This window comes from Primulina eburnea, chromosome 16 (genome assembly GCF_022965805.1).
Source record: "Primulina eburnea isolate SZY01 chromosome 16, ASM2296580v1, whole genome shotgun sequence".
Lineage (NCBI taxonomy): Eukaryota > Viridiplantae > Streptophyta > Magnoliopsida > Lamiales > Gesneriaceae > Primulina > Primulina eburnea.
Window position 1 is genome coordinate 5,649,452 of NC_133116.1, and position 27,943 is coordinate 5,677,394.

Sequence of the window (27,943 nt, forward strand, 5' to 3'; positions counted from 1 at the left end):
ACCAACAAATAAAGATTGGTTTTATGTGATTATTTCGTTTTTCTCAACATTATCATCAAACCGTAGTGAGTTCTAACCTCATATAAGTATTTAATAGAAACAATTGAAGTCGGAAAAAACAAACAAACGAGTTCTAATCAAACCGAACCGTGGTCCAGGGGTGAGGCACACAAGAACCATTGATAGGTCAGTCATAGGAAATGCCAGATCCAAGATGTCCCTTTTGTACATGGTTGGTTTTCGTTGTGGGTGGATTACTTTGATAATATCTGTTCATTATTAACCCAACTTCGGCTGTTGCCTGCATTTATTGACTCGCAATGCGTATTTTCATCTGTTCTCACACTAGCTGGGTCATACCAACGAATCAACTTCAGTGGCCACATTAAATTATGTGTATATATATATATATATATATATATATATATATATATATATATATATTGATTGCTGGAAATTTTATCATGTAGCTAGCTATTAGCAAGAAAGCATATAAATTCTGAGTATCGAGGAGTAAGTGGAGGGGTGTCCGAGATGGATCATGATGTTGGCACTGGCGCTAGAGAAATCAAGTCCACTGAGTTAGTACCAACTGATCATTATGCACAGGAAGACGCGAATAGGAGGAAAAAGCTGGGACTGTATTTCCTTGAATCAGATGACGGACGGATGACTGCGCTTGGAGGTGGGTACACACCAGGCGGAGCGACACCCGTTAACATCCATGGAAAGCCCCTTCCTGACTACAAAATGTCCAAGACTGGTGGTTGGATAGCAACTTTCTTCATTTTTGGTACGAATATGTTCAGATATTTATTTTTGTTCCGATTTATTTGCCATGCGGTATTCACATGTGCGTTATTACTGCTGCAGGGAATGAAATGGCGGAGAGAATGGCTTACTTCGGACTCTCGGTTAACATGGTGGCTTTTATGTTCTACGTTATGCATCGACCTTTTGAAGTTTCAGCCAACGCAGTCAACAATTTCTTGGGGATATCGCAGGCATCATCTGTGCTGGGTGGTTTCCTTGCTGATGCATATCTTGGGAGATACTGGACGATAGCCATTTTCGCGACTATCTATCTTGCGGTACGAAATTTTCATTTTTAACAACATGGCTACAGTTTCTTCGTGTGATTTATATCAGCTTGAAACTTCTTTTTGACTATTGTTATTGTTATTTCTTGGAGGGTCTAACAGGAATAACCATATGCGCAACCATGAAGACTCTTGTGCCCAACCAAGACGAGTGCAGTCAGATTGCCCTTCTTTTAGGGAACTGCGAACCTGCAAAGTCTTGGCAGATGCTTTACCTCTACACAGTCCTATACGTGACTGGATTTGGGGCAGCTGGCATTAGGCCCTGCGTCTCTTCCTTTGGCGCTGATCAATTTGATGAAAGAGATAGGGACTACAAAGCCCACCTCGACAGATTTTTCAATTTCTTCTACCTCTCAGTCACGGTTGGGGCGATTGTGGCTTTCACAGCGGTCGTCTACCTTCAAATTAAACATGGGTGGGGTTATGCTTTTGGTTCATTGGCCATAGCCATGGCCATGTCCAACCTTGTTTTCTTTCTGGGCACTCCTCTTTATAGGCATAGGCTGCCCGGTGGCAGCCCCTTAACCCGGGTAGCACAAGTCTTAGTCGCCGCCTTTCGAAAGAGAAAAGATTCTTTTCATAGCAGCGAGTTTGTGGGCTTGTACGAGCTTCCGGGGAAAAGATCCGCCATAAAAGGTAGCTCCAAGATTGCCCACACCGATGATTTCAGGTAACATTTAAAGATTACCGAGACTCTTCCAGCATTCAAGTTTTTAGAAATTAATACAATTTTTGAACCCACAGGTGTTTGGACAAAGCAGCTCTGAGGCTGAAAGAAGATGGCCCCTGTCCAAGTCCATGGAAACTTTGCACTGTGACGCAAGTAGAAGAAGTGAAAATTCTTGTGAAACTCGTCCCTGTTCCAGCTTGCACCATCATGCTCAATCTAGTCTTAACAGAGTTCTTGACTCTATCAGTACAGCAGGCATACACACTGAACACTCATATTGGTCGTCTGAAACTCCCCGTCACCTGCATGCCAGTCTTCCCTGGACTCAGCATATTCCTATTGCTTTCTCTATATTACTCCGTGTTCGTCCCAGTATCAAGGCGAATCACCGGTCATCCACATGGTGCCTCTCAGCTTCAAAGGGTAGGCATAGGTTTAGCAGTTTCGATACTATCAGTGGCGGTTTCCGGAATCTTCGAAAGTTATAGACGACATTACTCCATACAACATGGGTACGAGGCCAGTTTTCTGACTCCAATGCCGGAACTGAGCGCTTATTGGCTTTTGATCCAGTACTGCTTGATAGGGATTGCCGAGGTGTTTTGCATCGTGGGATTGCTTGAATTTCTGTATGAAGAAGCTCCAGATGCCATGAGAAGTATAGGATCAGCCTATGCTGCAGTTGCCGGGGGATTGGGTTGCTTTGGTGCCACCATATTGAACAACATCGTCAAAGCTGCGACAGGGGATGCAAGGCAAAGGAGACCTTCCTGGTTGTCCCAGAATATAAATACAGGCCGATTTGATTACTTTTACTGGCTTCTTACAGTCTTGAGTGTCATAAATTTCTGTGCATTCTTGTACGCAGCGTGTAAGTATCAATACAGAACAAAAGAAGTGTTGGAAACGAGAGAGCAAGCAAATGGGTTGTAGGCAGCATGGCACATAGCGCTTTTGAGATCTTAGAGGATATGATTCATACATACAGAATTGTGCATCTCTCTGTGCCTAATCAGGCTTCATATATTATAGCTTCGAAAGTTTTAAGGCTGTCCACTTTTTATTTAATTGTTTCTTTTCCAGATATTTCCAGAAGAAAAAAGTAAAATAAAAAGAATGCCACCACAAACATGAACTTATTAGCCTTTTATTTAATAAAAAAATTAAGAATGTCGCCACCGACCATTTGGTTTAGTGGCATGTTACTCTCAAATCCATAGATAACCTCGGATGCCTGATCAATTTAATACAAGTTAATTTTGATTCCAAAAGTATCTGCACAACAACTTGATTTGAATTCAAAATAAAAATATTGTAGGATCTACCAGAAAATCATATGAAATGTAACACATACTAAAATATTATCATAGTCTGTGACGAAATTAATGATACAACTTAGCACATTATTTTGTCTTAAATAGTCTTGGCAAATAATAAATGAGTAAAGTTCCAAGTCAGCATAGCAAGTACTCCAGATATCCTATAGCATGTAGCTATACCAGGAATCAAATAAGCCAGAAAAAATTCGTCAGGATGAAGAACATAATATATTGTGTCATATTCCAGGGATGTGAATGACATGTTTCTTATTCATACCATAGAACCTATACTTCTCCCCACCTATAAATATCCTAAGCAGGACAGAAGTGAAAATCATGAATCCATGTATAATTTTTGTCTTTTCCTAATTTTTTTTTTATCATTGACTTGAGTTTCGAAGAAATTTGACTTGAAAAATCCAAATGTACTCTGAACCAATTTGATGTTGTTCTTGTGCAGGCTGAGTGGCTTAAACTAAAATCCAAATGTACTCTGAACCAATTTGATATTTTGGAAGGTTGGTGAACTAAAACAAAAGAAAAGTAACTATGTCTAGGTTTTTTTTTTCTAACTTCAATTTTAATTAAAATCTAATGCATAAACTTCCTGTTTCCCTAGCTTTTTGTAGTTTTGGGAACCAAATGTTTACTTTTTATTTATTTATTTCTATTTTCCTGTTCGAAGAAATTTGACTTGAAAAATCCAAATGTACTCTGAACCAATTTGATGTTGTTCTTGTGCAGGCTGAGTGGCTTAAACTAAAATCCAAATGTACTCTGAACCAATTAGATATTTTGGAAGGTTGGTGAACTAAAACAAAAGAAAAGTAACTATGTCTAGGTTTTTTTTTCTAACTTCAATTTTAATTAAAATCTAATGCATAAACTTCCTGTTTCCCTAGCTTTTTGTAGTTTTGGGAACCAAATGTTTACTTTTTATTTATTTATTTCTATTTTCCTGTTTGGTTATCAAGTGTCATAGAAAATGTGAAAGTTTTGTGATTTAATTTCATCTATGAGGGAAGTCCAAGTTTAAGACAGGCAGCAAAGTACATTAAAACACAGTTAGAAATGATAAAAGAACGAGCTGGATCTTATTTTAGGTCAGTGTTTGATTAATATATGAAATCTATCTAGATTTTTCGATTGTTAATTTCAAGCCATAGCTTTAGTATTTATCTGTCTGTGTTTTCAGGATAGAGATTGAAGAAACCATAGTTAATGGCTCATTCAATATGATTTTTTTGGGGCAGAGCTTAAAAGTCACTAACTTACAGAAATCATACAAATATCTTAATGAGGTACTTTACCGATTGTTTTGTTTCGTTCACTTTTCTATACATTTTTTTTATACCTTCGAACAGTTTGTGGAGTCAAAATTTATTAGTTTAAGGTTGTAGTTTAATTTGGGTTTTCGTTATGATTATATTTGGTGATGTATCTTTAAGTATGTTGCTGTATTGAGCCTTTTTAGAATCTAATATCTGTTTAGATATTAAGTCCTCTGCTCACATGAGAAAAAAAGGATCAGTATTTTGGTTTGCAGAATTCTGATGTTGTTAATTCACTATATTTCTCTCTTTTAAAAATCTCATCCCTTCTCTGCTGGTGCTACCGCTTGTCCCATTTAAGGCATCCAAATACTCCAATATGTAAATGATGACTACACTAAGCACACAGTATTGTGGAATATTTTTTTATTGAATGCTTGCTAAAAGAAATGGTTTCTGGATGTCTTCAGTTACTTAATCCGACTTGAATCACATGCAGGATTTCATCGATAAATTCTCCACACACTGACACATCAGTGTTATTGAACGGTCATTTTGATACCCCGCCTGGTTCTCCAGGAGCTTGGTGATTGTGGTTCATGTGTTGGTCGGTGGAATGCACAATATGTTCTGGTTCATAGTTACACAATGAAGGTTGGCTTAATTTTTACTAGTTTTTCTTTGACAGCATCATTACTCGAACTAGCAAGGTTCACAGTAGATTCTGGCTGGATTCCTCCTAGGCCAGTTATATTCTTATTTAATGGAGCAGAAGAACTATTTATGCTGGTGAGTGATGTTATTATTTTCCTTTCCCTTGTACTTTTACATAGTTGTCGTAAGATTCTTGGTTTGGTTTTTATAACTATAATAGCGCATCTACATGTGTTGATATTATGTTCTCACTATTGTACTGTAAAAATCAGTTTGTCTTATCTTGAAATATTTCTTCTTCTTTTCAAGAAATCAAATGTGAAAACCAAATTCTGGTATTGTTTATCACTGCCATTTGCTTCACGTTCATGTCTCATTCGATCAATCCGGTCCATCGAAACCATTTAATTTTATCAAAAATCCTTTCCTATGATCGTTTATCTGTTCCATATAAGGAATTTATTGTCAAAGTTTCTTCCCAATTCGAACCAAAATTCTATCATCAAGCTGTCCTTTATCCTGAATGGAGGCAGGCAATGCAAGATGAATTATCAGCTTTGGATGTCAGTGGGCTGTTGTTCCCATACCCCTTACCGAGCATTCTATCGGGTGTAGGTGGGTGTTTAAGCTTAAACTTCACCCAGATGGGTCTGTTGATCGTCACAAAGCTCGCTTAGTGGCTAAAGGTTATAATCAGCAGGAGGTGTCGACCTTATGGATATGTTTTTGCCTGTTGCTGAGTTAGTTACAATCAAAGTTCTTCTTGCTTTGGCTGCATGTCAGGGATGGCATCTACTTCAGTTAGATATCAACAATGCCTTCTTAAATGGTGATTTATTTGAGGAGGTGTATTTGGATATACCTCTTGTTAGAGTAGGTGCCCGTCGAGCCAAGTGTTGACCGAGTGTTCACAATGAAACTCTATGTATAAGCAATCTTTATTTTAGTAATATTTGATATTATTATTTTGGCACATCTTTATCTGTATACCCATGCTAGTTGCATAGATAAAGCCCTTGAATATACAAATAGTAGAAATAATATGATATGCTCATATGAGGAGTATCATGAAACTCATATTTGTAATACTGTATATTCTAAACGGTTTCTAGTCGATTCAGCCGCCACTAAGAAGGATATAGGCCGCTCGAGTTAGAGACTAGTATCTGCGATGTGAGTACCATGTTTCATTGGTAGGGGACATTGTGATGTCCGAGCATGCAGATAGGTGCTCCTAGTAGAGTGCACTGAACAACCCGCCATTAAAGGACTTTCCAAGTGGTTCTCACTTATCGAGTGGAAACGTCCTAGTTTATGGTTGTACACCATTAGTCCTTATGACCCGGGACAACATTGAGACTCGATGTGCTAGCATTTCACTTTGATTTGTTTACCGACTCTTATGGGGTCATCAGGTGGCAAGGTTGGGTGTCATGTCGAAACACATAGGAGTCGATGCATTGTAGTCGGGGATTCACCGCTTACCTTCGGGTATGGATATCCTATGTGCTATCATGTGTATGTAGGTTGAAATCTCTGTCCAGAGTATGGTGGTAATTATGAAAGGGTTTCATAGATTACACCATCGATGCAACTACGACATGACACATAGTATCAATTCATTGACAACTCTCGATAAACCAATGGTTGTCGAATCGGTCGGGATATATGAGTTGAAGGGACCGTACTGTACGCTAACCATAATTGAATGGTTCTTGCAGGCACTATCATTTGATACCTAAGGAATCATGTAAGCGATGCTGCTAGGCGTTTAACATGGTTGGTTGGGTACTATCAGACTCGAGTTCTGACATTCTTTTTATCAAGGAGTTGATAAGTAAGAATGGAGCAATTGGGGTATGCTCATATAAGGACATGTTTAGTCCGAATCACATGGAGATGTGAACCCACGGCTAGTTGTATCAATGAACCATTGAGGGCCACACAAGTGCTAGCTTTCTAGATCCCGTTGAGAAGTAAAAATAGTTCAATGTGTTGAACGGCTTATAAAGGAGTTTATAAGCGTAAGGAAAATTAGAAGTATGACTTCTATAAAGGAGAAAATAGTTCAATGTGTTGAACGACTTATAAATGAGTTTATAAGTGTAAAGAAAAATAGAAGTATGACTTCTATGAGAGAAATGTAAATTTTAATTTATGGAAGTGTTCCTAAATTAAAAGTTGGCCAAGTGAATAATGTATTTGAAAATTGTGATTTTCATAAACATTATTATGGACTAAATTAAATTAATTCAAGTGTTGAATTAATTAAACACTAGTAGACCTAGTAGAGTCCAAATAATTAAATTAATTCAAGTGTTGAATTAATTAAATAACATTGGGCCTTGTAGAGCCCAATTGGAAATAATTATTTAACTAGTGGGCTTGAGTAAAATCAAGTAAGGATTAATTGGGCTCAAATGTGTTTGAGACAATTTAAATAAAAGTCCATGGGCCCTTGTAAATTGTTATAAGCCCACATGCAAAGCATGCTTGGAAGGTGAAGGGTTGGGTAATTCTTTTCATTAAAAAATTGGATGGCATGCAAAAAGTGAGTGACTACTTTTTCACACACCAAGACAACCCATTCCCTTCCTCCCCCTTCTCTCTCATGGCCGAAACTTAGAGCCAATTTCTCTCATCCATTTTTCTCTCTTTTGTTCTTCAATTGTTGGAGATCAAAAACATTTCTCTTTGAAAAATCCTCTTAATTTTCTAGTGCAAATTAAGAGGGGATCTTCCTAGTTAGTTGTGGGCTTGATTTTGAAGGAAAGAAGGAGGCTTGGAGGCTTGTAGATCTTTCTTGCCATTCAAGAGCCAAATTGTTTACAACTTGGTTGGTGCCATACATCAACCTCAAGAGGTTGATAGGTAACGATTTTCTTACACCCTATGTATGACATTATTTGGTGTTTGTTGTATTTGCTACACAATTTAGTAGAGGTGGCCGAAATTTCTTATGAAAAATAAAAATTTTAAACTTCCGTTGCGCTTCCGGTCACCGTAACCGATCCCCTTTCACCTCTTGGCTATAAGCTTCCGGGGGAGCATGGTTCTTCCAATCAAACTTGGTTTGCAAACTTCATAAATCCCTATATGGCTTATGCCAAGCATCTAGGCAGTGGTATTCCAAACTCTCTCAGTCCTCATTCAACTGGCGTTAACTCAATGCAAGTCTGATTATTCGTTGTTCACTCAAGGCTCTGGCTCTACACTTGTGGCTTTGTTGTGTACGTTGATGATATCATCACCGGTCCTTCATCTTCTGCCATTCAGTCATTAAACACAATTGCTTTCTGCCCAATTTAAACTGCGTGATTTGGGCTGCCTCAAATATTTCCCCGGCCTTGAAATTGCAGTCTTCTACTGGAATCGTTTTATTGCAAAACCAAAATGCTCTTCAACTTCTTGAAGACAATGGTTTTTTTGCTTCCAATCCAACAGTTATTCCTATGGATCCTCGCATTCAACTGTCCTCTACAGATGGTGGTTTACTTCCCGACAGTAGCCAGTATAATCTGACTCATTGGTCGCCTGCTCTATCCTACCTTGTCTCGTCCGGACTTCACTTTCGCTGTCCATAAATTTAACCAATTTGTGGCCCAGCCTCGGGTGCCTCATTTACAGGCTGTAAGGCTTAGGAACCCTGAGAAAATGTTTAGAGAGAGAATGCTCTCCCTTCTCTCTTATGGAAGGAACATTTTCTACTGTTCTTGCTCGCGTTCCTTAGTGATTTCTACGTGAATCACCTCGTTTTCCTCTATTAGGTGCTGGGTTCTTGCTTATTGTTAGTGCTCTTTCTCGTTTCTCTTACTGATTTTGTGCGATTATCCTCCATTTCGCGACCTACCTGTTAATGTTGGGTTCATCGCATCCTGTGGTCTCTGTTTACTGGTTTAACTGGTTTTTTGGTTACTATTGGCTTTGTGAAGTTAATATTTTTGCCCTAATTTGTCTCTCTTTACTGGGCGTTTGATTGATTCATCTTGCTATTGCTTGTGCGAAACCATTCTCTTCCCGCTGGCTTTGTGTTCGTAGAATTGCCACAATGAATGTCCAGAATACTACTGCTAGTACTCGAGTTGCAAATCAGTCTACTGAGCATGGTCTTTTGGAAACTACCATTGAACAGAACAACGGAGAAAATATCACCGATCAACCAGTAAATGGAAAAGCTGTTCTAAATGGTGATGCTTCTCAATCAGGTTTGAACAATCCCCCTATTAACAGCTTAAAAGGAGTAAGTGAATTGGATAACAGAAACAGTCGAGCTTCGTATGTGAGTTTTTTCAAGAATAATAGAATGGCCAAGACAAATTATAAATTGGAATTTATGGAGTCAGGTGCAGGTACATTGAAAATTGATATGAATGAGATTGATTCCATAGAACAAACTTATGGTATTTGCTTGTTGGGATATGTAATCAGTGGGAAGCCTCCAACTGCTGCTTTGTTTGATCTAGTAAAAAGATGGGGAAAGGATATCAAATTTCAAACCCATGATAGTGGGTGGATCATCTTCACTTTCCCAAATAATGACACTAGAGATCGTGTATTGAGTGGGGGCCCGTACATGGTGTTTGGGTTCCATTTATTCCTAAAAGAAATGCCTCGATGTTTTCGATTTAGGGAGGAAGACATGAAATCAGTGCCATCATGGGTTCAAATTCATGGACTTCCACCGGATTGTTGGAATTTTGGCATATTAAGCAAATTGGCTTCTAGAGTTGGCAAACCTATCCATATGGATATGCTCACTCACGAAAGGAAGAGAGTTAAATATGCTCGTGTTTTGATTGAGATGGAAGTTTTGAAACAAAAGATCACTGAAATAGATGTTGAACTACCAAATGGTGTTATTAAGATTACACTTGAATATGAACAAGATTTCAAGATTTGTGAGCTATGTCACATTGCAGGTCATACTTTGCATCAATGCAAACGAAAAGTATCGAGTGATGAAGTTGTTGATGAAGACATGGCAGCTAATTCAAATCAGAAATATAGCAAACGATTAAGATCTACCAGTGTGGTGTGGAGAAAGAGCAATTCCAGGGGCAGGTCGCGCTTTGGTAGGAATTATAAACATGCACCGCCGAGGCAAAAATCTGGAAATAATACGACTCCGATGGTGGATATCATAGGTGTTGCTTCGGGCAGTGGGTGTAATGATACTACAGTTGGCAATGAGGGTGCAACTGAGTTAGTCGACAAGGGCAAGCAAATCACTTATACAGCAGATTACTCGATGAAGGACCAATGTGATAGTAAAGTTATTGATAATGAGGGGTTTGAGGAAGTCACCAATGCAAAGACAAATAAAAAGAATAAGAAAAAAGTGAAACAATCGGTGGCCCAACAGCAACAAGATACAAAGCAAAGGGCTGCCTTCTTCGAGGGTATGGAAGATACGAGGTCTTGTGATACGGAACATGCTAACATGGGGAAAACCAATGAAACAAAGAGATATGTTGGAAATCAAGAAAAGGGGCGGCAACCCTTAATTGCCTCCGGTTTTCAATGAAAGTTGCATCGTGGAACATTAGAGGTTTTCACAAACCTCTAAAGCAAAAGAGTGTTCAAACTCTTGTGAACACTTGTAAGATTGATGTCTTCGGTATTCTTGAATCTAAGATGGATGGAAAAGCTTTGCACCAAATGCTTCGGATAAGATTTCCAGGTATGGATGTTGTTCACAATTTTGACCTTAATAGCAAAGGGCGTATTTTTGTTTTGTGGAATCCAAATAGAGTGAAGATGAATGTTATTCGAGTAACCGAACAATCGATCCATGTCAGCCTTCTCTGCTTGCTTACTAATAAGTTGATTTTTGCTTCATTTGTCTACGGATTTAATACAATTGTGCAAAGGAGATTCTTGTGGGACGACTTGAAGTTGTATGGACAATCAGTTTCACATCCGTGGCTTATCTTGGGTGATTTTAACAGTGTTCTCTCGCAGGATGAGAAGCAAGGAGGGCTCAAAGTTAAAAATTATGAAACTCGAGATTTTAATGATTGTGTTGCTACTCTTGACTTGCTTGATCTACAGTACACTGGTTGTTACTTCACTTGGAATAACCCGACAGTTTGTAGTAAACTTGATCGTGCTCTTGTTAATAATATGTGGCTTACTTCGAGTATGCAGAGTTTTGCTGAGTTCTTGGCCCCTGGCTGCACATCAGATCACGCTGTTTGTGTGGTTTCTATGTTTGAACAGAGTAGGAAGAAGAAGAGACCATTCAAATTTATGAACATTTGGGCAATTTGTGATGGATTTCACGATCTTATTAGGGATAAATGGATATTCTGTGGTCATGGTACTTCTCAGTATCGACTTAAACAATTGTTCAATGGCCTTAAGAAGCCTCTGCAGCAGATGAACAACAAGCAATTTAGTAATATTTCTTGCCGTGCTAATGTAGCGAAATTAAATCTGGATAGATTGCAATTGGATATGCTGAACACGGGGGTTATGATTGACAACTACAGTGATGTTAAAAGGAAAACAGAAATGCTACTGGAGGCCGAGAGATTGTTCATTTCTCAAAAGACAAAAATCAAATTTTTGAAAGAAGGAGATAGATGTACGAAGTTCTTCCACGACTTGATCAAAAGAAATAACAAAAGAAATGCTATTGTTGCTATTCAAAATCATGATGGTCAACCAACATATGACACGGAGGAGATAGCTGCTTGCTTCCTTGATCATTATTCCTCGCTTCTGGGAAGCAAGATTGACAGAATTCAAATCAACAATGATGTCATAAATGATGGTCTGTCTGTACAGATACATGATTGGAATGCCCTAACAGCTTCAGTTTCTGTTGAGGAGATCGAATATGCACTACAGAATATTGATAATGACAAAGCACCAGGGGCCGATGGATTTGGGGCCTCATTCTTCAAGAGTTCTTGGAATATAATCAAGAAAGATGTTTGTGCTGCGGTGGTTGAGTTCTTTGAATCGGGCCGGCTGCTTAGACAGTGGAATCATGCCGTGATCGCATTAATTCCAAAAAAGACGGGGGCATCGACAGTAAATGATTTTCGCCCCATCTCTTGTTGCACTGTTTTTTACAAGTTAATATCTAAAATCATTGTCCACAGGTTGAGAGAAGTAATGGGTGACTTAGTTGATGGGGCACAAACGACTTTCCTACAAGATCGTTCTATTGTAGATAACATACATTTAGCCCAGGAATTGATGCGAAAATATGGAAGAAAGCGAGGATCACCCAGATGCATATTACAAGTGGATATCCAGAAAGCCTACGATACGGTTGATTGGGATTTCTTGCGAGAGGTACTCACTTCGTTAAACTTTCCTCCTCGATTTATCTCTTGGGTTATGGAATGTGTTACTACCACCTCGTACTCCATTGCGATTAACGGCCATTATTATGGGAAATTTGATGGAAAAAGAGGGCTGCGACAGGGCGATCCGCTTTCACCCCTTATGTTCTCACTTTGCCTAGAAGTTCTTTCACGATCTTTGAAGCATATGTCCAGATCTCCGGAATTTGGCTTCCATCCAAAATGTGTTAATCTCCGAATCACCCATTTAGCCTATGCAGATGATCTTCTTTTAATGTCATATGGTGATAAAAGAAGTATAATGATGATCTTACAATGCTTGAATACTTTTGGTGATATGGCCGGGTTGAGAATACATGCTTTGAAATCGAATATTTTTATGGCCAGCATGAATGATTCTGTGAGACAGGAAGTTGTGGAAGCAACTGGTTTCCGTATTGGTACACTGCCATTCAGATATCTTGGTGTGCCATTAGCAGCGAGACATCTTCGTGCTTTTGAATATAGTGCGCTTGTTGACAGTATTTCCTCGAAGGTGAGGGCCTGGCCCCGTCACTCTCTTTCTTATGCTGGTAAGGTAGAACTGATTCGTTCTGTTATTCAAGGTATGGAGTGTTATTGGTTGTCTATTCTACCATTGCCGAAATGTGTCTTGGATAATATAAATTCAATATGTCGCAAATTTGTTTGGCCAACTAAGCACCCACCGATTTCTTGGCATTAATTGTGTAAACCGTTGAAGGATGGTGGTTTCGGATTAAAGAATTTGAGAGCATGGAATCGTGCTTTGATGGCCAAAACTTTGTGGCGGATCCATGCTAGGAAAAATTGTCTCTGGATTAGGTGGATAAATCATATTTATAGCTGCTTTGGAGGGGTTTGGAATTGGAGTTGGCACAAGGATGCATCTCCCCTGATAAAACAAATTATTGACATTCGTGATGAAATGATGCGTATATATGGCTCGAATGATTATGCATCGGCACAGCTGGACTATTGGTTTAGTAATCCGGGTGGGGTTAATCGAGCTTATGAATTCTTTGTTGGGGCGAGGGGAAGTGGCCATGGAAACCTCTTATCTCAAAATCATACATTTTACCAAAGCACAGATTTATGCTTTGGTTGTGGGCTCATCGGAAATTACTAACTAGGGACAGATTGGGATATGTTGATGACAGGAAGTGTGTATTGTGTATGGTTGAAGATGAATCTACTGCACATCTTTTCTTTTGTTGCCATGTTACTAAACTTATATGAGACGCTATTCGAAGGTGGCTTAGTATGAAGAAGTGTATGAGTTCAACGACAACAATTCTTAAGGCTTTCCGGACTGTTTATTGGGGTAACTCGATACTAGCTAGACTCAGAATTACGGCAATGGCTGCAACGGTTTATCATGTTTGAAACTTGCGTAACAGAGTTATGTTTGATGATGAGAAACCGGTAGTTCAAGTTATTGTTCGAAAAATTCAGATCCATGCTTATAGGTGCATTCCAGAAGCTATTGACATAATGTGTGGTTTTAATTAGGAAGATTGCCTTATGATGTTTTACTTTGTTATCTAGTTTTTCGAACTAGGGGAATTGTATTGTTGCTTTTCATTATGATCTCCTGGGGATGCCCAGTATGCTTGTATATTTAACATTTTTTTTACCCGTTTAATGGAATTCGTTTCATTAAAAAAAAAAAAAAAATTTACAGGCTGTACATCACTTAATCTGATACATCAAAGGTAGGCCAGGCCAGTTGTTATTATTTTCCGCAACATCATCCCTTAAGTTGCGTGCATTCTCTGATGCTGATTGGGGTGCCTGCGTGGATTCTCACAAGTCTATTACTGATTTCTGTGTCTTCCTTGGTGATTCTTTAGTTTCATGGAAGGCTAAGAAACAGCTCACCATTTCTCGCTCATCGGCAGAAGCAGACTATAGGGCTCCTGCCACAACAGTCAGTGAAGTCATTTGGTTACAACTACTTAAAGATTTTTCCATTCATTTTTCTGAACTAGCAGTGGTATATTGTGACAATCTGGCTGAAATTCATACTACTTCGAACCCCATATTTCATGAACGTAGTAAGCATATTGAGATTGATTGACACTTCGTTCGGAAAAAGTTCACGCTGGGGCTATGAAGCTTCTTCCAGTTCACTCACACAATCAGTTGGCCGATATGTTTACCGAAGCATTACTTTTTTCTTCCTTGTCTGCTCTCATGCCCCCGAGATGCCTATAAAGGTCTTTATAGACCACCTTGAGGAGGAGTTTACCTTTTTTTTGCAAGTCGTACGATATTTTGTTCCTTTTTTACCCAACATTCAATTTCATTTTCACACACTATATCATCCCAAATTCGGGCACTCCTAAGAGCTTGGCCGCTATTGAAGTAAAATTTTCTAAAATAAAGACTAAATTTTGAAGCTAGAGCTACTCCAAATAATAATGAAATAACATACATAATACATTAATTCTCCATAACAAAAAACAGAACATATTTTATACAACACAAAAAATTTATGTCCTATGCACATAATTCAAACTTTCGTCTGAAAATATTATCAGAGCGCTCATTATTTATTTAAAATAAACATTTTATTTTATTTCATAAAATTTCTATTTATAATTTATTAACTAAGATGTCTACACATCATTTTTATTAATACTTTACTTAGAACAGTCAACTTGGTTAACGTATATTTCCTTTCCTTTTTGTCATTTCGAAAGAGATAATAACACGTAATTCCAATATTACATAAACTTTGAACATCAAACAATTTGAAATATTACGAAATTCACGGTTTTTCTTGTATCAAATTTTGCTTCAAATAAGAAATAATATTCTAATCAATAGTTAATCACACTAATTATCAATGAAAAGTTCGTTACATATTTTCTTAGATTTAAGCATTCTTTGTCAACGCATGTATCGTGCAGAGGTATAAACTTCTTTCAATAGAACATATATTTGAGTTCGATCACAGATAATAAGTAAAAACTCATACCTACATAAAATAGAAGAAAAATAAAAAATTTGTGTGAGACGGTCTCATGGGTCGTATTTCGTGAGACAGATCTTTTATTTGGAACATCCATAAAAAATATTTATGTTATGATTGACTTATCTCACAAATAAAGATTCGTGAGATCGTCTCACAAGAAATATATTAAAAGAAAAATTAGCCCAGCCCATTATGACCCACGTAGATATTAGGGTTTCGAAGCCAGAGATATAAACGAAGACTCTCCACTTCTACTTCGCCTTCACCTAAGAACCCTGAGGCGGAGCATTTTCTCTCTGATCCGCAGAATCAGGAGCTGAGATGGTACATCTCTTCGCTCGTGCGCTACAGAACAATCTCTACGGTATCTACTATCGCTAAGTTTATTATTTGATCTTAACTTGGAATTTTTCTTGTTTGTTGTTAATTTTTTGACAGGTGAAGTACTCGAGAGAGCCTGATAACGCCACGAAATGTAGGTTTTCGTTTATCATTTTTAGTCGGAAAGCTAAGAATTTAGTTTTTCTGGGATGTGTCTTTACTTCTTTTTTTGTCATATATTTATCGCAGCTTGCAAAGCTAGGGGATCCGATCTCCGAGTTCATTTCAAGGTATGTTTCACTTTTTTTCTTTCGTCTAAATGTGTTCAAGTGTGATTCTGTTTAATATTTGGACATGACTTACATGTCCTTGTACTTGTGGCTTTCGTGATTTCTTCTTTTATATAGATTCGAAATTTGAATGTGCTTGAACTATCTTTATCGTGATTTTTATACTTGGGGTTGCTGAGGTTCTTTATATTTAATTTCAAATTGCTTATGCTGGTATGAGTTCCGGTTTGTATTTGAGTATTGGGTCAATTACAACTTATGACCTGATGAAAAAAGCAGGGATTTGTTGCCTTTTGTGAACAAGGCTCTCGTATACATCAGGGATAAAAGATTTGCAATGTTATTGGGTGAACCTCTTGAGTTGTTCCAATGACTGATGGTTCAGTAAATGACGCTACATTGTTTCCTTGTTCTCTGACTGATGAGAGTATGTTTTTTTACTAGATTTTCTGTATGGAGTTTATTCTGTATCTTTTTTACTATCAGCTAATTAGCTTTGCTTTCAATTGCATTCAAGGGAATTATTTGATTTTAAAATATGTTTGTTGGTGAAGGTTAGGGATGCAATGTTATTTTTAAGTTGAAAATGTACTATCTTGGCACTTGCCTGATGAAAAAAGCAGGGATCTGTTGCCTTTTTTGAACAGGTTCCTCGTAAACTTCAGGAACATAAAATGGCAATGTTATTGGGTGAACCTTTTGATATCTAATGATTATGGGTTCAGTAAATAATGCTACATGTTTAAAACCGTGTTACAGCAAGAGGAGATTTTGTTTTGCTTTGTAATTTTAACGGTGCATTTGTTCATGTAGCAGCAAGCCATGAGTTAGATACGAGGAGTGTAAGTGATTATATTTGAAGTTCTTATTTAAGTTTTGGAGATTTGAATGTTGAGAGAACCCATAAAATGTGTTTATACCCATTCGTGTTTGGTATTGTCGCACCATGAAGTCTCATGCTGAAATTAATTTTTGTTTTGTCTATAAATATCATCATTGTGGTGTGCTATCCTTGATGAAAATAAAGTGATCTCTAATCTAAGATGCATGACCTTTTACAATTTTGCAGAATACTAGGGAAACTGCGCATGCCATCAGAAAGCTGCCTCTAGCCAAGGCTAAAAGGTATTTGGAGGATGTCCTTGCCCACAAGCAGGCCATTCCTTTCACTCGCTACTGCGGCGGCGTTGGAAGAACTGCTCAAGCAAAGAACAGGCATTCCAATGGACAGGGTCGCTGGCCTGCAAAATCTGCTAAGTTCATCTTGGATTTACTGAAGAACGCCGAAAGTAATGCTGAGGTAAAGCTTTATTCAATTTGTTTTCGTCGTCGTACTTCATTTATATCTATATCTAATAACTGAAGATTTCTGTTCCTAGGTGAAAGGATTGGATGTCGATACACTTTTCATATCCCACATTCAAGTTAACCAGGCTCAGAAGCAAAGACGTCGCACATACCGCGCGCATGGGAGAATCAATCGTATGACATCATTTTGATTATTTGTTCATTTTTCTTATAACTAATAAAAAGTTTTGAACTAACATTATGATGTACTTACCAGCTTACATGTCATCTCCTTGCCACATTGAGTTGATTCTTTCTGAGAAGGAAGAAGCTGTGAAAAAGGAGGTAACCATGAATTCAAGAATCTTTATTTAGGATTGGTCAAAGAGTTCCTTGAATCACAATTTTTCTGTTCGTCTTACTGATAATTGGCACATTTTCTTGTTTGTTTTGCAGCCCGAATCTCAGTTGGCAACAAGCAAGCCTAGAAAAGCTTGAGCTCATGGTGAATTCCAAATCATCGTATCGCCAATTTTTGAGCTTATCCACCCTTTCTGTTTTTGGAGAGACAGTTGTGTTTTATTTGCAAAAAATGATTTTGATTTTAAAATATACTTGGATTTGTAAGATTGATGGCTTCTCTCTTTCTATGATTCTATCATTTCAATCAATCATAATTCATACTATGATATGGTTTAATTAACTAATTAACTTAAATCAATCAAAGAAAACTACTTGAGGTTGTGGCCTTTTTTACTGTGGTTTTGAAAGATCTTGTTATATAACAAGGGCCCATTAAACTGTAGGTAAAGGTGAATTGTGCTATTCCATAACATGATAGTTTTTTTTTTCCCGATAATTTCTGTTCCAATGTGGTCCATCTTGAACCGAAATTGACAATTTGTTAGTTTTCCGATTTCTGTATAATTTGTCATCGGCTAAATTTTGTGGAAGTCGTGCAACATTTTGTTCCTTGGTTCAAGTGTCTACCCACAAAATGTTCGTTTAACCATCACTCAATTTCAGTCTCGCATGCTATATCCCAATCTGTGCGTACCTGAGAATAATGAATTGACGTACAGTAATTCTGGATGACTACGTTCCCCTTGGACTATAACTTATTTTATTACAAAACAAAATTTTTCATGTACCATTTACATGATTCGAACTTTGATGAGTTTGTCATGTTGACTTTCTGCATGTTGATTATTTTTTCAAAAAAATATACATGACAGTTTCTTAACTCTCCAGTTGCTCTATTCCCCCCTTCTCCGCAATTAGGTCGGGCTAATTCGGCTCCTAACGTTGTTTGTCAAAATTTGTGTGCTTATATGGTTGGGCTTCTCTTCAAATTTTAATTAACATTTGTTACATCAAATATCTTTTTATAATGTAACTAAGATTTCCACATATTATTTTTATGACTACTTTACTTAGAGCAATCAACTTAATTATTTTATATTACCTTTTATTTCTTTTTCTGCTTTTTTTTTTTTTTTTCCATTTTGAAAGAGATGATAACAAGTCCAATATCACATTTGCTTTGCAATTCAAACATTTTGAAATTTGACTAATTCACAGCTCTTCTTGCATCGAATTTTACCTCAAATGAAGAAATTATATTCTAAGCAATACTAGGTAACCATACTAATTATCAATGAAAGTTTGTTACCTGTTTTTATTAATTTTCTGCATTCCCTCGTAAAAATATATGTGAATTCCCAAAATTAGTCTTTTGTAAAATATATGCGAACATTTGTAATTCACAATAACATTTGCAAATGTAATTCATAATATTAGTGTTTGAAGAGCTTATTTTAATTGTTTGTTGGTTTTCACATGTAATTTTCAAATATTTCATTGACTCAAAGTTTAAAAAAATTAAAACAAATTCTTGCAAACACTATAATAATAATAAAAAAATAGTGGATTTCAAATCTGTATATTTTAAATATTGTTAATTAATGTTACGGCTAGATCTTTTGTGAGACGGTCTCACGAATCTTTATTTGTGAGACATGTAACCCATCGATATTCATAATAAAAAATAATAATTTTTCATAGATGATTCAAATAAAAGACATGTCTCACAAAATACACAAAATACACAAAATACGACCACCGTGTCATACAAATTTTTGCAATTGTATATGTAAATTGGGCACAGTTATGAGCCTGCAGGCCAATACGACCCACGTAGATATACGGTTTCGTTCTTGGGTAATCGGACCTTCATAACCCTGAGAGGAGAAGCATTTTCTCTCCGATCCGCAGAAGGTATACCCCTTCTCTCTCTCGCTACGCACAATCTATGTTGTATCTATGATATGATTTGATATTAACTTTCAATTTGTCTTATTTGTTGTTATTTGGACAGGTGAAGTACACGAGGGAGCCTGATAACGCCACGAAATGTAGGTTTTCGTTTATCATTTTTAGTCGCAAAACTTGGAATTTGTTTTTTTCTGGGATGTGTATTTACTTCTTTATTTGCTGTATATTTGTCGCAGCCTGCAAAGCTAAGGGATCCAATCTCCGAGTTCATTTCAAGGTGTGTTTTTTTTTGTCCGGCTAAAATGTTCATGTATAATTTAAGTTTGATATTAATTTCGACGCTGTGGTTTGTTTTACTGATTTTTTATTTTGTAAAGATTTATGAATTTTATCGAATTGTTTCTTAGTCAACTTTGTTAGTTTGAAATTTTGAATGTGCTTGAACTATGTGAGTCATGATTTTTATATACTTGGGGTTGCTGAGGTCCGTTGTTTTTATTTAACTACGTTTTTTGCGCCTGTACGAGTTCCATTTGTATTTGAGTATTGGTTGAATTACAACGTTCAACATGATGAAAAAAGAAGGGATTTGTTGCCTTTTGTGAACAAGGCTCTCGTATACTTCAGGGATAAAAATTGCAATATTATTGGGTGAACCTCTTGAGTTATTCCAATGACTGCTGGTTCAGTAAACGATGCTACATCGTTTCCTTGTTCTGTGGCTGATAAAGTCTATGTTTTTTACTATTTAGAAAGGTTTTTTGTATGGAGTTTATTCTGTAATTTTATGCTATCAGTTAATTAACTTAGCATTCAAGGGAATGATTTGATTTTAAAATATGTTTGTTGGTGAAGGTCGTTTGTGATAGAGATGCAATGTTATTTTTAAGTTGAACATGTACTATCTTGGTACTTACCTGATGAAAAAACAAAGATCTGTTACCTCTTTTTGAACAGGTCTCTCGTAAACTTCAGGAACAGAAAATCGCAACGTTATTGGGTGAACCTTTTGAAATCTAATGATTATTGATTCAGTAAATAATGCTACATGTTCAAAAGTGTACTTACAGCACGAGGAGATTTTGTTTTAGCTTGTAATTTAAACAGTACATTTCTTCATGTAGCAGCAAGCCATGGTTGGTTAGATACGAGGAGTACATGAGATTTATCCTTAAAGTTCTTATTTAAACTTTGGATATTTGAAGGTTGAGAGGACCCATAAAACGTGTTTATTAGATTTATGTGTTTCTGCCTTGTTGTGAATATTGTGGAGCATTTTGATGGTTTAATTAAATTTATGCATCTGCGCCTTTCTGTGAAATTCTGCCTTTTATGCCTTTATGTTCTAAATGTTGAGACACCATGAATTTTGTTATCATTCTTTAAGAAAATAGGATTCTAACTTCAGGAACCCCGAATTGCATGACAAATGTGGGTCGGGTTCCGGTAGTCAAAATGGCTACCCGACTAGTCCGGTACATTCATACCATTTGTTGATCCATCCAAAAGAAAAGCTGGTTTTTTTAAAGTTAATTGGACAATGTCCTGTGGGTATTTCGGTCTTTTTTCTGTGTCTTGAAAAAGTATGGTTATGTTCTTTCCTTGAGCAATGCGGCTTTGGTTTTTTGGTGTCGAATTGCTTCAAATTACTTGTTAATGGACTCTATTACTTGTCGTCAAAGTGCTTTTTCCTACCCAGTAAGTGCTAAATAGTCTGCGCTCATACCTCTCGTTTATCTCAATATTTGCGAACCCCATTGTTTATTTTCACGCTCATCACCGTTCCATATTTTTAGCTTTGACTACTCAACCCCTTTGGGATGTTATTTGTTCTGAAATTTCTACATTACTGGATACCAAATGGATGATTCATGTAATTTGTTATTGTTTTCCTTTAGATAGTTACTTTACAACTGCTTTTAATTTAAATAATTTAATCCCGACCACATCTACATAGTACTTAATTCATTGGGGCATAACTATCTTGTTACTAAATAATTTGTTTGGCAGATGGATTGGCAGGGGCAGAAGCTAGCAGAGCAGCTGATGCAGCTGATGCTGGTAATTTTCGCTGCTGTGGCATTCATTGTAGGCTACGTGTTTGGGTCTTTTCGTACAATGTTCGTCATCTACACGGCAGGAGTCGTGGTAACTTCTATTGTTACCATCCCCAATTGGCCATTCTTCAACCGCCATCCTCTCAATTGGTTAGACCCAAGCGAAGCTGAAAAGTATCCCAAGCCACAGCCTGCTGTTAATTCTGGCTCAAAAAAGAAGACATCGAAGAAGTAGGCTATCTATGTTTCAGCATTCGAGGTCTTAGTAACATAGCACAATCTTGATGAATGAATATTTACAGCACCTTGATATTAATCAACTATTACCAATTTTAAGTACTTGTGACTGCATATATTCTCCTTTTGTTTTATTTTAGTGATACCATTAATGTTGAGGCTATAAATAATTCGCTACCGATATCTAGAACTTGTTCGATTTATAAGCTAAAACTTGCTTGAATATAAGCATATACAGATAGCGGAACGTGCTAGCCTAGTCAACCAAATACTATCACTGTGTGGTGGTGAAATAAGATCTTAGACTGCTGTGGATGAATAAAGCTAGATTTGACTTGGGATTTTGAATGATTTAAATTTGAATTCTGGATCTGAACTTACTTGACTTGAGTTGAATTCTAATGTCAGCCAAGATGATCTGAATTTATGGGGGAAAAAGATTAATTTCGAATTTTATTTATACGATGTATTGAATGCAATTTTATCTAATTTTATTTTGTGTTATTTGTGGTTTTACTATCTTTAAGCACACTATTTATTATTGTTTTCTTTTGTTGTTTTAAATAATTTGAATTTTTTTTTATTTTTTCATTCTATTCATCATTCAAAAATAAAACCGTAAATTTATCGTAATCGCTCAAAACCGCGAAACTAACTTATATGCAAAACAACAAGTAATCAGCCAAACCAACTTATATGCAAAACCACAAGTAATCAAAAGTAAATATAACCGAACTGCAAATGACAATTTGATTTAATTTTTTTTTTTTTAAAAAAACTATAAGATCGCACCGTGGTCGGCCATGCCCAAGGGTATAGATATGCTACTTTAAGGTAATGGCTACTCATAAGTAATAATATCGATTTCTGCAAATGTTTATTTCGTTCGTAATATAACGGGTTTTTATTAAAATTAATTTAAATTTAAAATTTTTTTTCAAAACTAATTGAAAAAAAAAAACCATTTCAAAACTACGTGCATTTAGCGACGGTTTCTGATGCATTTAGCGACGGTTTAAACGGTTTAAAAAAAAACCATTTCAAAAATAAAATTATGTACATTTAGCGACGGTTTCTGATGCATTTAGCGACGGTTTAAACCGTCGCTAACTTAGCGACAGTTTTTAAGCCGTCGCGGATTCCATTACAGCGGCGGTTTATAAACTGTCGGAACTATTAGCGACGATTTAGCGACGGTTGTAAAAACCGTCGCTCAATTGCGACGGTTTATATATATTTTCCGTCGCTAATATTATCTGCTGCTCCCCGCTCCAGCGGATTACAGTAGTTTTAAAATGGTTTTTTTTTTTCAATTAGTTTTGAAATTTTTTTTTAAATTTAAATTAATTTTAATAAAAACCCTAATATAACTAAAGCCATTATTAATCTTTTTAGACCGGGTCCCTCAAGAAACCATGTTACAGTTGCAATGAAGATTTTAATATAAAATAAATAAAAGCTATCGATTTCTTTCTATTGCTCTGGGGTCAAATGAAGTCCCAGTTTTTGTTCCGAAATTGGCGTTTCGATTCACGTGAATAGGTGAATGACACGTGTTCTTAAAAAGTAAAGAGTGAGTCTCATGTGAGACCGTCTCACGGATCATAATCTGTGAGACGAGTCAAACCTACCCATATTCACAATAAAAAGTAATAATACTCTTAGCATAAAAAGTAATACTTTTTCATGGGTGACCCAAATAAGAGATCCGTAACACAAATACGATCCGTGAGACCGTCTCACACAAGTTTTTGTCTAAACTAAACGTATACATGATTTACTAGAAGTAGACTACATTTGGAATGGGTTTGGTTACAAGTTAAAAGATCGATGTGAATATTGCTTGGGCTCCAAAACTTGGAGGCTGCTCTTTACCAAGAACTCTAACAATCGGTATATGCCTCTGCCATGATCAAAACTATGAGTGCTTTCCAAGAGATAAATGGTCGTGCGCCTTTCCCCTTAGTTTTCTTTGGATCATACTTGATAATGCCCAAGTAAATTAGGTGAATTTGATGGACAATATCCTGGATCGAGTTATGTTTCATTTCTGGTAGCCCCGGAAACCGGACAAAAAGATCTCAGACTAAGTGTTCTGCAAACTTGGAAAGCAAAGAACGTTAGTAGGACGTCAGAAAGTAGTGTGCAGATGAGACAACATGTGATTTGGCTCTGTTCAACTGATTGTTCGACTGATATCTTTTCTGAACCAGCTTGTTGTTATAGTAATTGGAGTAGTCATTTGAATAATTCCTGCTGAATCTTTTTGACGACTGACTGCGTGAGTCAATTAAAACTTTTGGGCTATAACCAATATCATATCTTTTAGCCTTGTTCGTACATTCAGTAGACTGTTCAACCAGTTTACTTAGCTCAGTTTGTTCTTGTGTCCGCAACTGATTTGACAAAATGAATGTATTTCTCTTTATCCATTTTCAGTTTTGATCGAGTATTATTGAAAGACATTTCATCTTGGTTACTGAACCGCATTTTCGAGGCTTTGAGCTCGGCCCTCAGAATATCTTCCCTGTCATAAGAAGCCTTGGCCTCCACCTGGGCCTTCTTCAAACTCGTCTGGGCCACCTCTAATTGTTGATAGGTTATCTCCAAGGTCATCCTTAGCCCAGTCATGATTTCTTCGTGCAATAGTCGAGCCCATTCCAGCTCGTCCTTTACTTGTCTTCCCATCCCTTCAGAGAAGATCGAATATCAGCAATGAAGCTTTTGTTGACTTAGGCGATTGGAGAGAAGGCACTCTCATTGAACCGAGAAACGAAAAAATAATGAAGGATAAAGGAGATCAAAAGATTGATCATTTAAAAAAATACATAGGCCTTTGTTATTATGCGGAAAGAGTTGAGATGAAGTTGGTTTAAAGGGACCTCGAGAAGTGGGCCACCTCGATGTAGAATGAAGGGATGGAGAACGAAGGCCAATGCGGATTTGGTCTGGAAAGAAAGTATACCATACAGCAATCCAACCCTGTGGGGGTTGGTCGAATCGATCCAAATGAGCAATAATAATGGAGAGGGATTATCCTGAGGACTCGGAGGTCTTTGTCGGCCCCGGGGCTAAGGGTGCTAGCATAGTAGAAAATCACGGAGCGCCCGGGTCTTCGGTCCCAATTTTGGTAGAGATTTGAATCTTATCCTTTCCCTTCTCTCGGGCATTGGAGGGCCCTGTAGCTAGGTGGGCAAGCTAAGATTTTTTGGATTTAGTGGGGTCTGAAGTGGAGCTCAGGAAGAAGAAACAAGGAAGGATTTTTCAGAAGTGGATTTTTTAATAGGAAAGGAATCAGAGTACAACGTCATAGACTCGTATTCCGACGAGCAGTAGGCGTTGGCTCCGGAGATATAAGAAGTAGAGAAGGACATGTTTTAAAATAAAGAAAAAGAGATACTGAACTTATAGGATGATGGTAGGAAGAAAGAGGCGACCAATGCAACAACAAGCAGAAGACCAGAAGAGCGTCAGAATTGCGGAAAAATGAGAGTAGAAGCGCGAGGAATTGAGAAAATGTGAAATTGAGGTAAAGAGGAAGGCGGTTGGTATTTATAGGATGTGGAGTAATCTCAGTCGTCGATCTTGTTGTAAAACAAGTGAACATGATGCGCCTCAGAAATTGAATTGGGTCACCTGCGAAGATGAAAAAACGGGTCCGGAATACAAAAGGACGTTTGTCAGATTTTTGTTTTTTTGACTCCTAGGGTTTACGTCATTCTTCCGTCACCCCTACCCTGCTTAAATTCGACTTATGATCATGGGTGGCAAGAAACTGAAAATAAGATCATTGATATTTTTTTCCCTATAAATACCAAAATTTGCTCGTTCATTTAAGACATTATTTTCACTTAACATTTTTCACAAACACTCTTATATACTCTATATATCATACTTTTTTTGCATAAATATTTACTGACTTGAGCATCGAAGTGATTATGTCGGAAGTCTAGGCCATGACCGAGGAAGCAAATGCTTCAAGGTCCCAGGCCAATGAAGCGGTAGCTGCCATGGCGGCCCTTGTAGTTCAAACTAAGAAGTAGACCGGACCAAAACATGTCTTTCCTTACGGGTGAAAAAATATTATAAGTGTTGTGGAGTCGTCGGGGCTTCAAGGTTGAACTGATATAATTCGGACACTCCGAATAATAACCTCGTCTTCAAAAATTGTAAAAAATTTCTAAGTATTTTAGAAAATAATTGGGTTGCTTCTGAACACTTGGTAAGTAGTACTCACAAATTCTTACAAGGTCCGGTATCTTCTGGATTTAGATAAGATAAAGTGTCGAAGCCTTAAGTCCCGGGTATTTGATAGGAAACCGAGGCCTCATGTCTCCCGAGCCTATATCAAATAAAGTGCCTGGAACTTGTAACTCTCGGGCTTTAGATAGAAAGTCAGGGCCTCATGTCTTTCTGACCCATATAAGATATAGTGTCGGGGTCTCGTAACTCCCGAGCTTTAGAACATATCCACCTTCATCAGCATGTAAAAGAACAAATGCATGATTTTATCCATACTCATGGAGGCCCAACCGAAGTACGAGGGTCTTAGCAACCAAATTGACATATTTCTTTGTAGAACAACTTACCATGAAGTTGTAATTAATATGATGCATTTTTTACGCCGTGAAGGTGGACAAGGCCACCCTTTACATTAAGTTTGAGATCTTACAATATAATGCAAGGTTTTTAAAATATCTGGGAATTTACTTTTCACTTTGCGCTTCAATCCGCACTCCCCCAGTCTCCTCCGCAACCACTCTCTTTATCCTTTGATTTTAAAAAGCTTGCTGTTAATGTGAGATCTTGGTCAACCAATACCGGACGTTCATAATCACGTCCATTATGTTGTGTCCAAGCATAAGTCGATAGTTCATCTGAATCTTGGCAAACATGCCGCATCAATTATCTTCCATCCTTCACACCAAACCACATCAAACCGGGAAGCAGAGACCGTGGAGTCCTGGCAATTAGAAGCATTGGTCACATATGTTCCTAGCACACACTCAACGAAGTATGTTACAGCTAGAATTACAAACTATGAACAACCATGTAACATGGACCAGAAACAGTCGCTCGTTAGCATCGTCCCTAAGTGATTTCAGCTTCATACAAACTTCATAGCTCATGGTTAAACCTAAATCGATTGGAACAATTATATTAGTTACAGTATAAACCAAATAAAAGAGATAATTCAAGAATGCCAATACTTCATCTTCAAATTAATTACTGCCTTTCAGCTGCCAAAAGAAAAAAAATACACCTATACTCCATAGATTCGGAGACCAATGCAATATGGACGAACTCCAATCAAAACTAACTAGCAAAGATGCATCATCAAGAGTAACAAGCAATACACCCATATTTTTCCTTAAATAATGGAAAATCATTTCAATTCTTAAAGTATTAATAAGTAAGAAAAACGAATCATCACTACTATCAAGCATTAAAATGAAAGGAAATCTTTTTTCAGCTTATGAAAATCCACCGTGCGCGAATTCCAAAATACACATTAGGCCTATATGTTCCCCAGTATAAACTCTCTCTGTGATCCCCTTGAAACTGCATTACAACTTCCGATCAATCCACGAGCATAAATAGTAAAAATGACAAAACTTCCCACATTTTGTAAATAAAGAAGACTAGAATTCCAGAAGGCATCGAAATTTGGGTGATCAGAGCTATTATCCGCTTTAGATTACTGCTTCTACCACCGATTTTTCTAGTTTTTCGATCGGAATGATGGTAATTGAACGATGAATCAACAAACGGGGACGACCTAGCTTTGACGTGTGTGTTCCTTCGGGAAATTCGGGTCATATTCTGGTTGTGTTTCACTGTTCCTGGCACCAGGAGAGCTGTGGAGGGAGACTCGGGTTTATGCAGACTTATCCGTTATGTCGATGTGGCTAATTGTTTGGGCCTTTTGTTGGAGCTAAGCCCAGACTCATTTGGGCCTTCAGTATTGCTTCATTGCTTTAACATTTTTCAGTTCCTGTGTTTGGGCCACTAATTGGCCTTTCAAATATGGGCCTTGACTTGGGTCGTGCTATGGCCACCGCTTCAAGATATGGTAATTCAGGATCGATAACAAAATCTTATATGTATTCATCATAGGAGATTACTATCAAATCTAATTTAGCGAA

General features: G+C 37.3%; 3 protein-coding genes, 1 long non-coding RNA gene and 4 other non-coding genes across 12 annotated transcripts; all 8 read left to right on the top strand.

The window, feature by feature from the left end:
* Positions 1 to 419: 419 nt before the first annotated feature.
* LOC140816181 (protein NRT1/ PTR FAMILY 6.1) lies at positions 420 to 2,820 on the top strand. The gene is made up of 4 exons (XM_073175264.1): positions 420 to 793; positions 874 to 1,091; positions 1,193 to 1,773; positions 1,848 to 2,820. Exons 1-4 carry the CDS (start codon positions 535 to 537, stop codon positions 2,704 to 2,706), a joined length of 1,917 nt encoding a protein of 638 aa, XP_073031365.1. The 5' UTR covers positions 420 to 534; the 3' UTR covers positions 2,707 to 2,820.
* Positions 2,821 to 4,081: 1,261 nt separating this feature from the next.
* On the top strand, positions 4,082 to 5,848 carry LOC140817164 (uncharacterized). Of its 2 annotated transcripts, XR_012114725.1 has the most exons (5): positions 4,082 to 4,195; positions 4,288 to 4,393; positions 4,863 to 4,970; positions 5,052 to 5,152; positions 5,551 to 5,848. It is a non-coding gene; the product is annotated as an uncharacterized lncRNA (long non-coding RNA). The 2 variants fall into 2 exon arrangements; XR_012114724.1 differs by lacking the exon at positions 5,551 to 5,848 and having other exon boundaries at positions 5,052 to 5,194.
* Positions 5,849 to 15,506: 9,658 nt separating this feature from the next.
* Positions 15,507 to 17,915, top strand: LOC140817303 (large ribosomal subunit protein uL22y-like). The gene is made up of 7 exons (XM_073176944.1): positions 15,507 to 15,655; positions 15,770 to 15,806; positions 15,902 to 15,942; positions 17,012 to 17,242; positions 17,322 to 17,424; positions 17,507 to 17,574; positions 17,686 to 17,915. The coding sequence occupies exons 1-7, from the start codon at positions 15,653 to 15,655 to the stop codon at positions 17,725 to 17,727; spliced, it is 525 nt and encodes a 174-aa protein (XP_073033045.1). The 5' UTR covers positions 15,507 to 15,652; the 3' UTR covers positions 17,728 to 17,915.
* Positions 16,212 to 16,344, top strand: LOC140817646 (small nucleolar RNA snoR74). Its single transcript, XR_012114856.1, has one exon. It is a non-coding gene; the product is annotated as a small nucleolar RNA snoR74 (small nucleolar RNA).
* LOC140817644 (small nucleolar RNA snoR74) lies at positions 16,556 to 16,684 on the top strand. Its single transcript, XR_012114854.1, has one exon. It is a non-coding gene; the product is annotated as a small nucleolar RNA snoR74 (small nucleolar RNA).
* A 1,464-nt stretch (positions 17,916 to 19,379) lies between the features above and the next one.
* LOC140817124 (signal peptidase complex subunit 1-like) lies at positions 19,380 to 21,911 on the top strand. Of its 4 annotated transcripts, none has more exons than XM_073176727.1 (4): positions 19,381 to 19,506; positions 19,607 to 19,643; positions 19,749 to 19,780; positions 21,514 to 21,911. In XM_073176727.1, the coding sequence occupies exon 4, from the start codon at positions 21,514 to 21,516 to the stop codon at positions 21,793 to 21,795; it is 282 nt and encodes a 93-aa protein (XP_073032828.1). In that variant the 5' UTR covers positions 19,381 to 19,506; positions 19,607 to 19,643; positions 19,749 to 19,780; the 3' UTR covers positions 21,796 to 21,911. The 4 variants fall into 4 exon arrangements, with proteins under 4 accessions (XP_073032829.1, XP_073032828.1, XP_073032827.1 ...); XM_073176726.1 differs by having other exon boundaries at positions 19,385 to 19,506; positions 19,740 to 19,780; XM_073176728.1 differs by lacking the exon at positions 19,749 to 19,780 and having other exon boundaries at positions 19,380 to 19,506.
* Positions 20,079 to 20,209, top strand: LOC140817645 (small nucleolar RNA snoR74). The gene has a single exon (XR_012114855.1). It is a non-coding gene; the product is annotated as a small nucleolar RNA snoR74 (small nucleolar RNA).
* LOC140817648 (small nucleolar RNA snoR74) lies at positions 20,426 to 20,555 on the top strand. Its single transcript, XR_012114857.1, has one exon. It is a non-coding gene; the product is annotated as a small nucleolar RNA snoR74 (small nucleolar RNA).
* Positions 21,912 to 27,943: the final 6,032 nt, after the last annotated feature.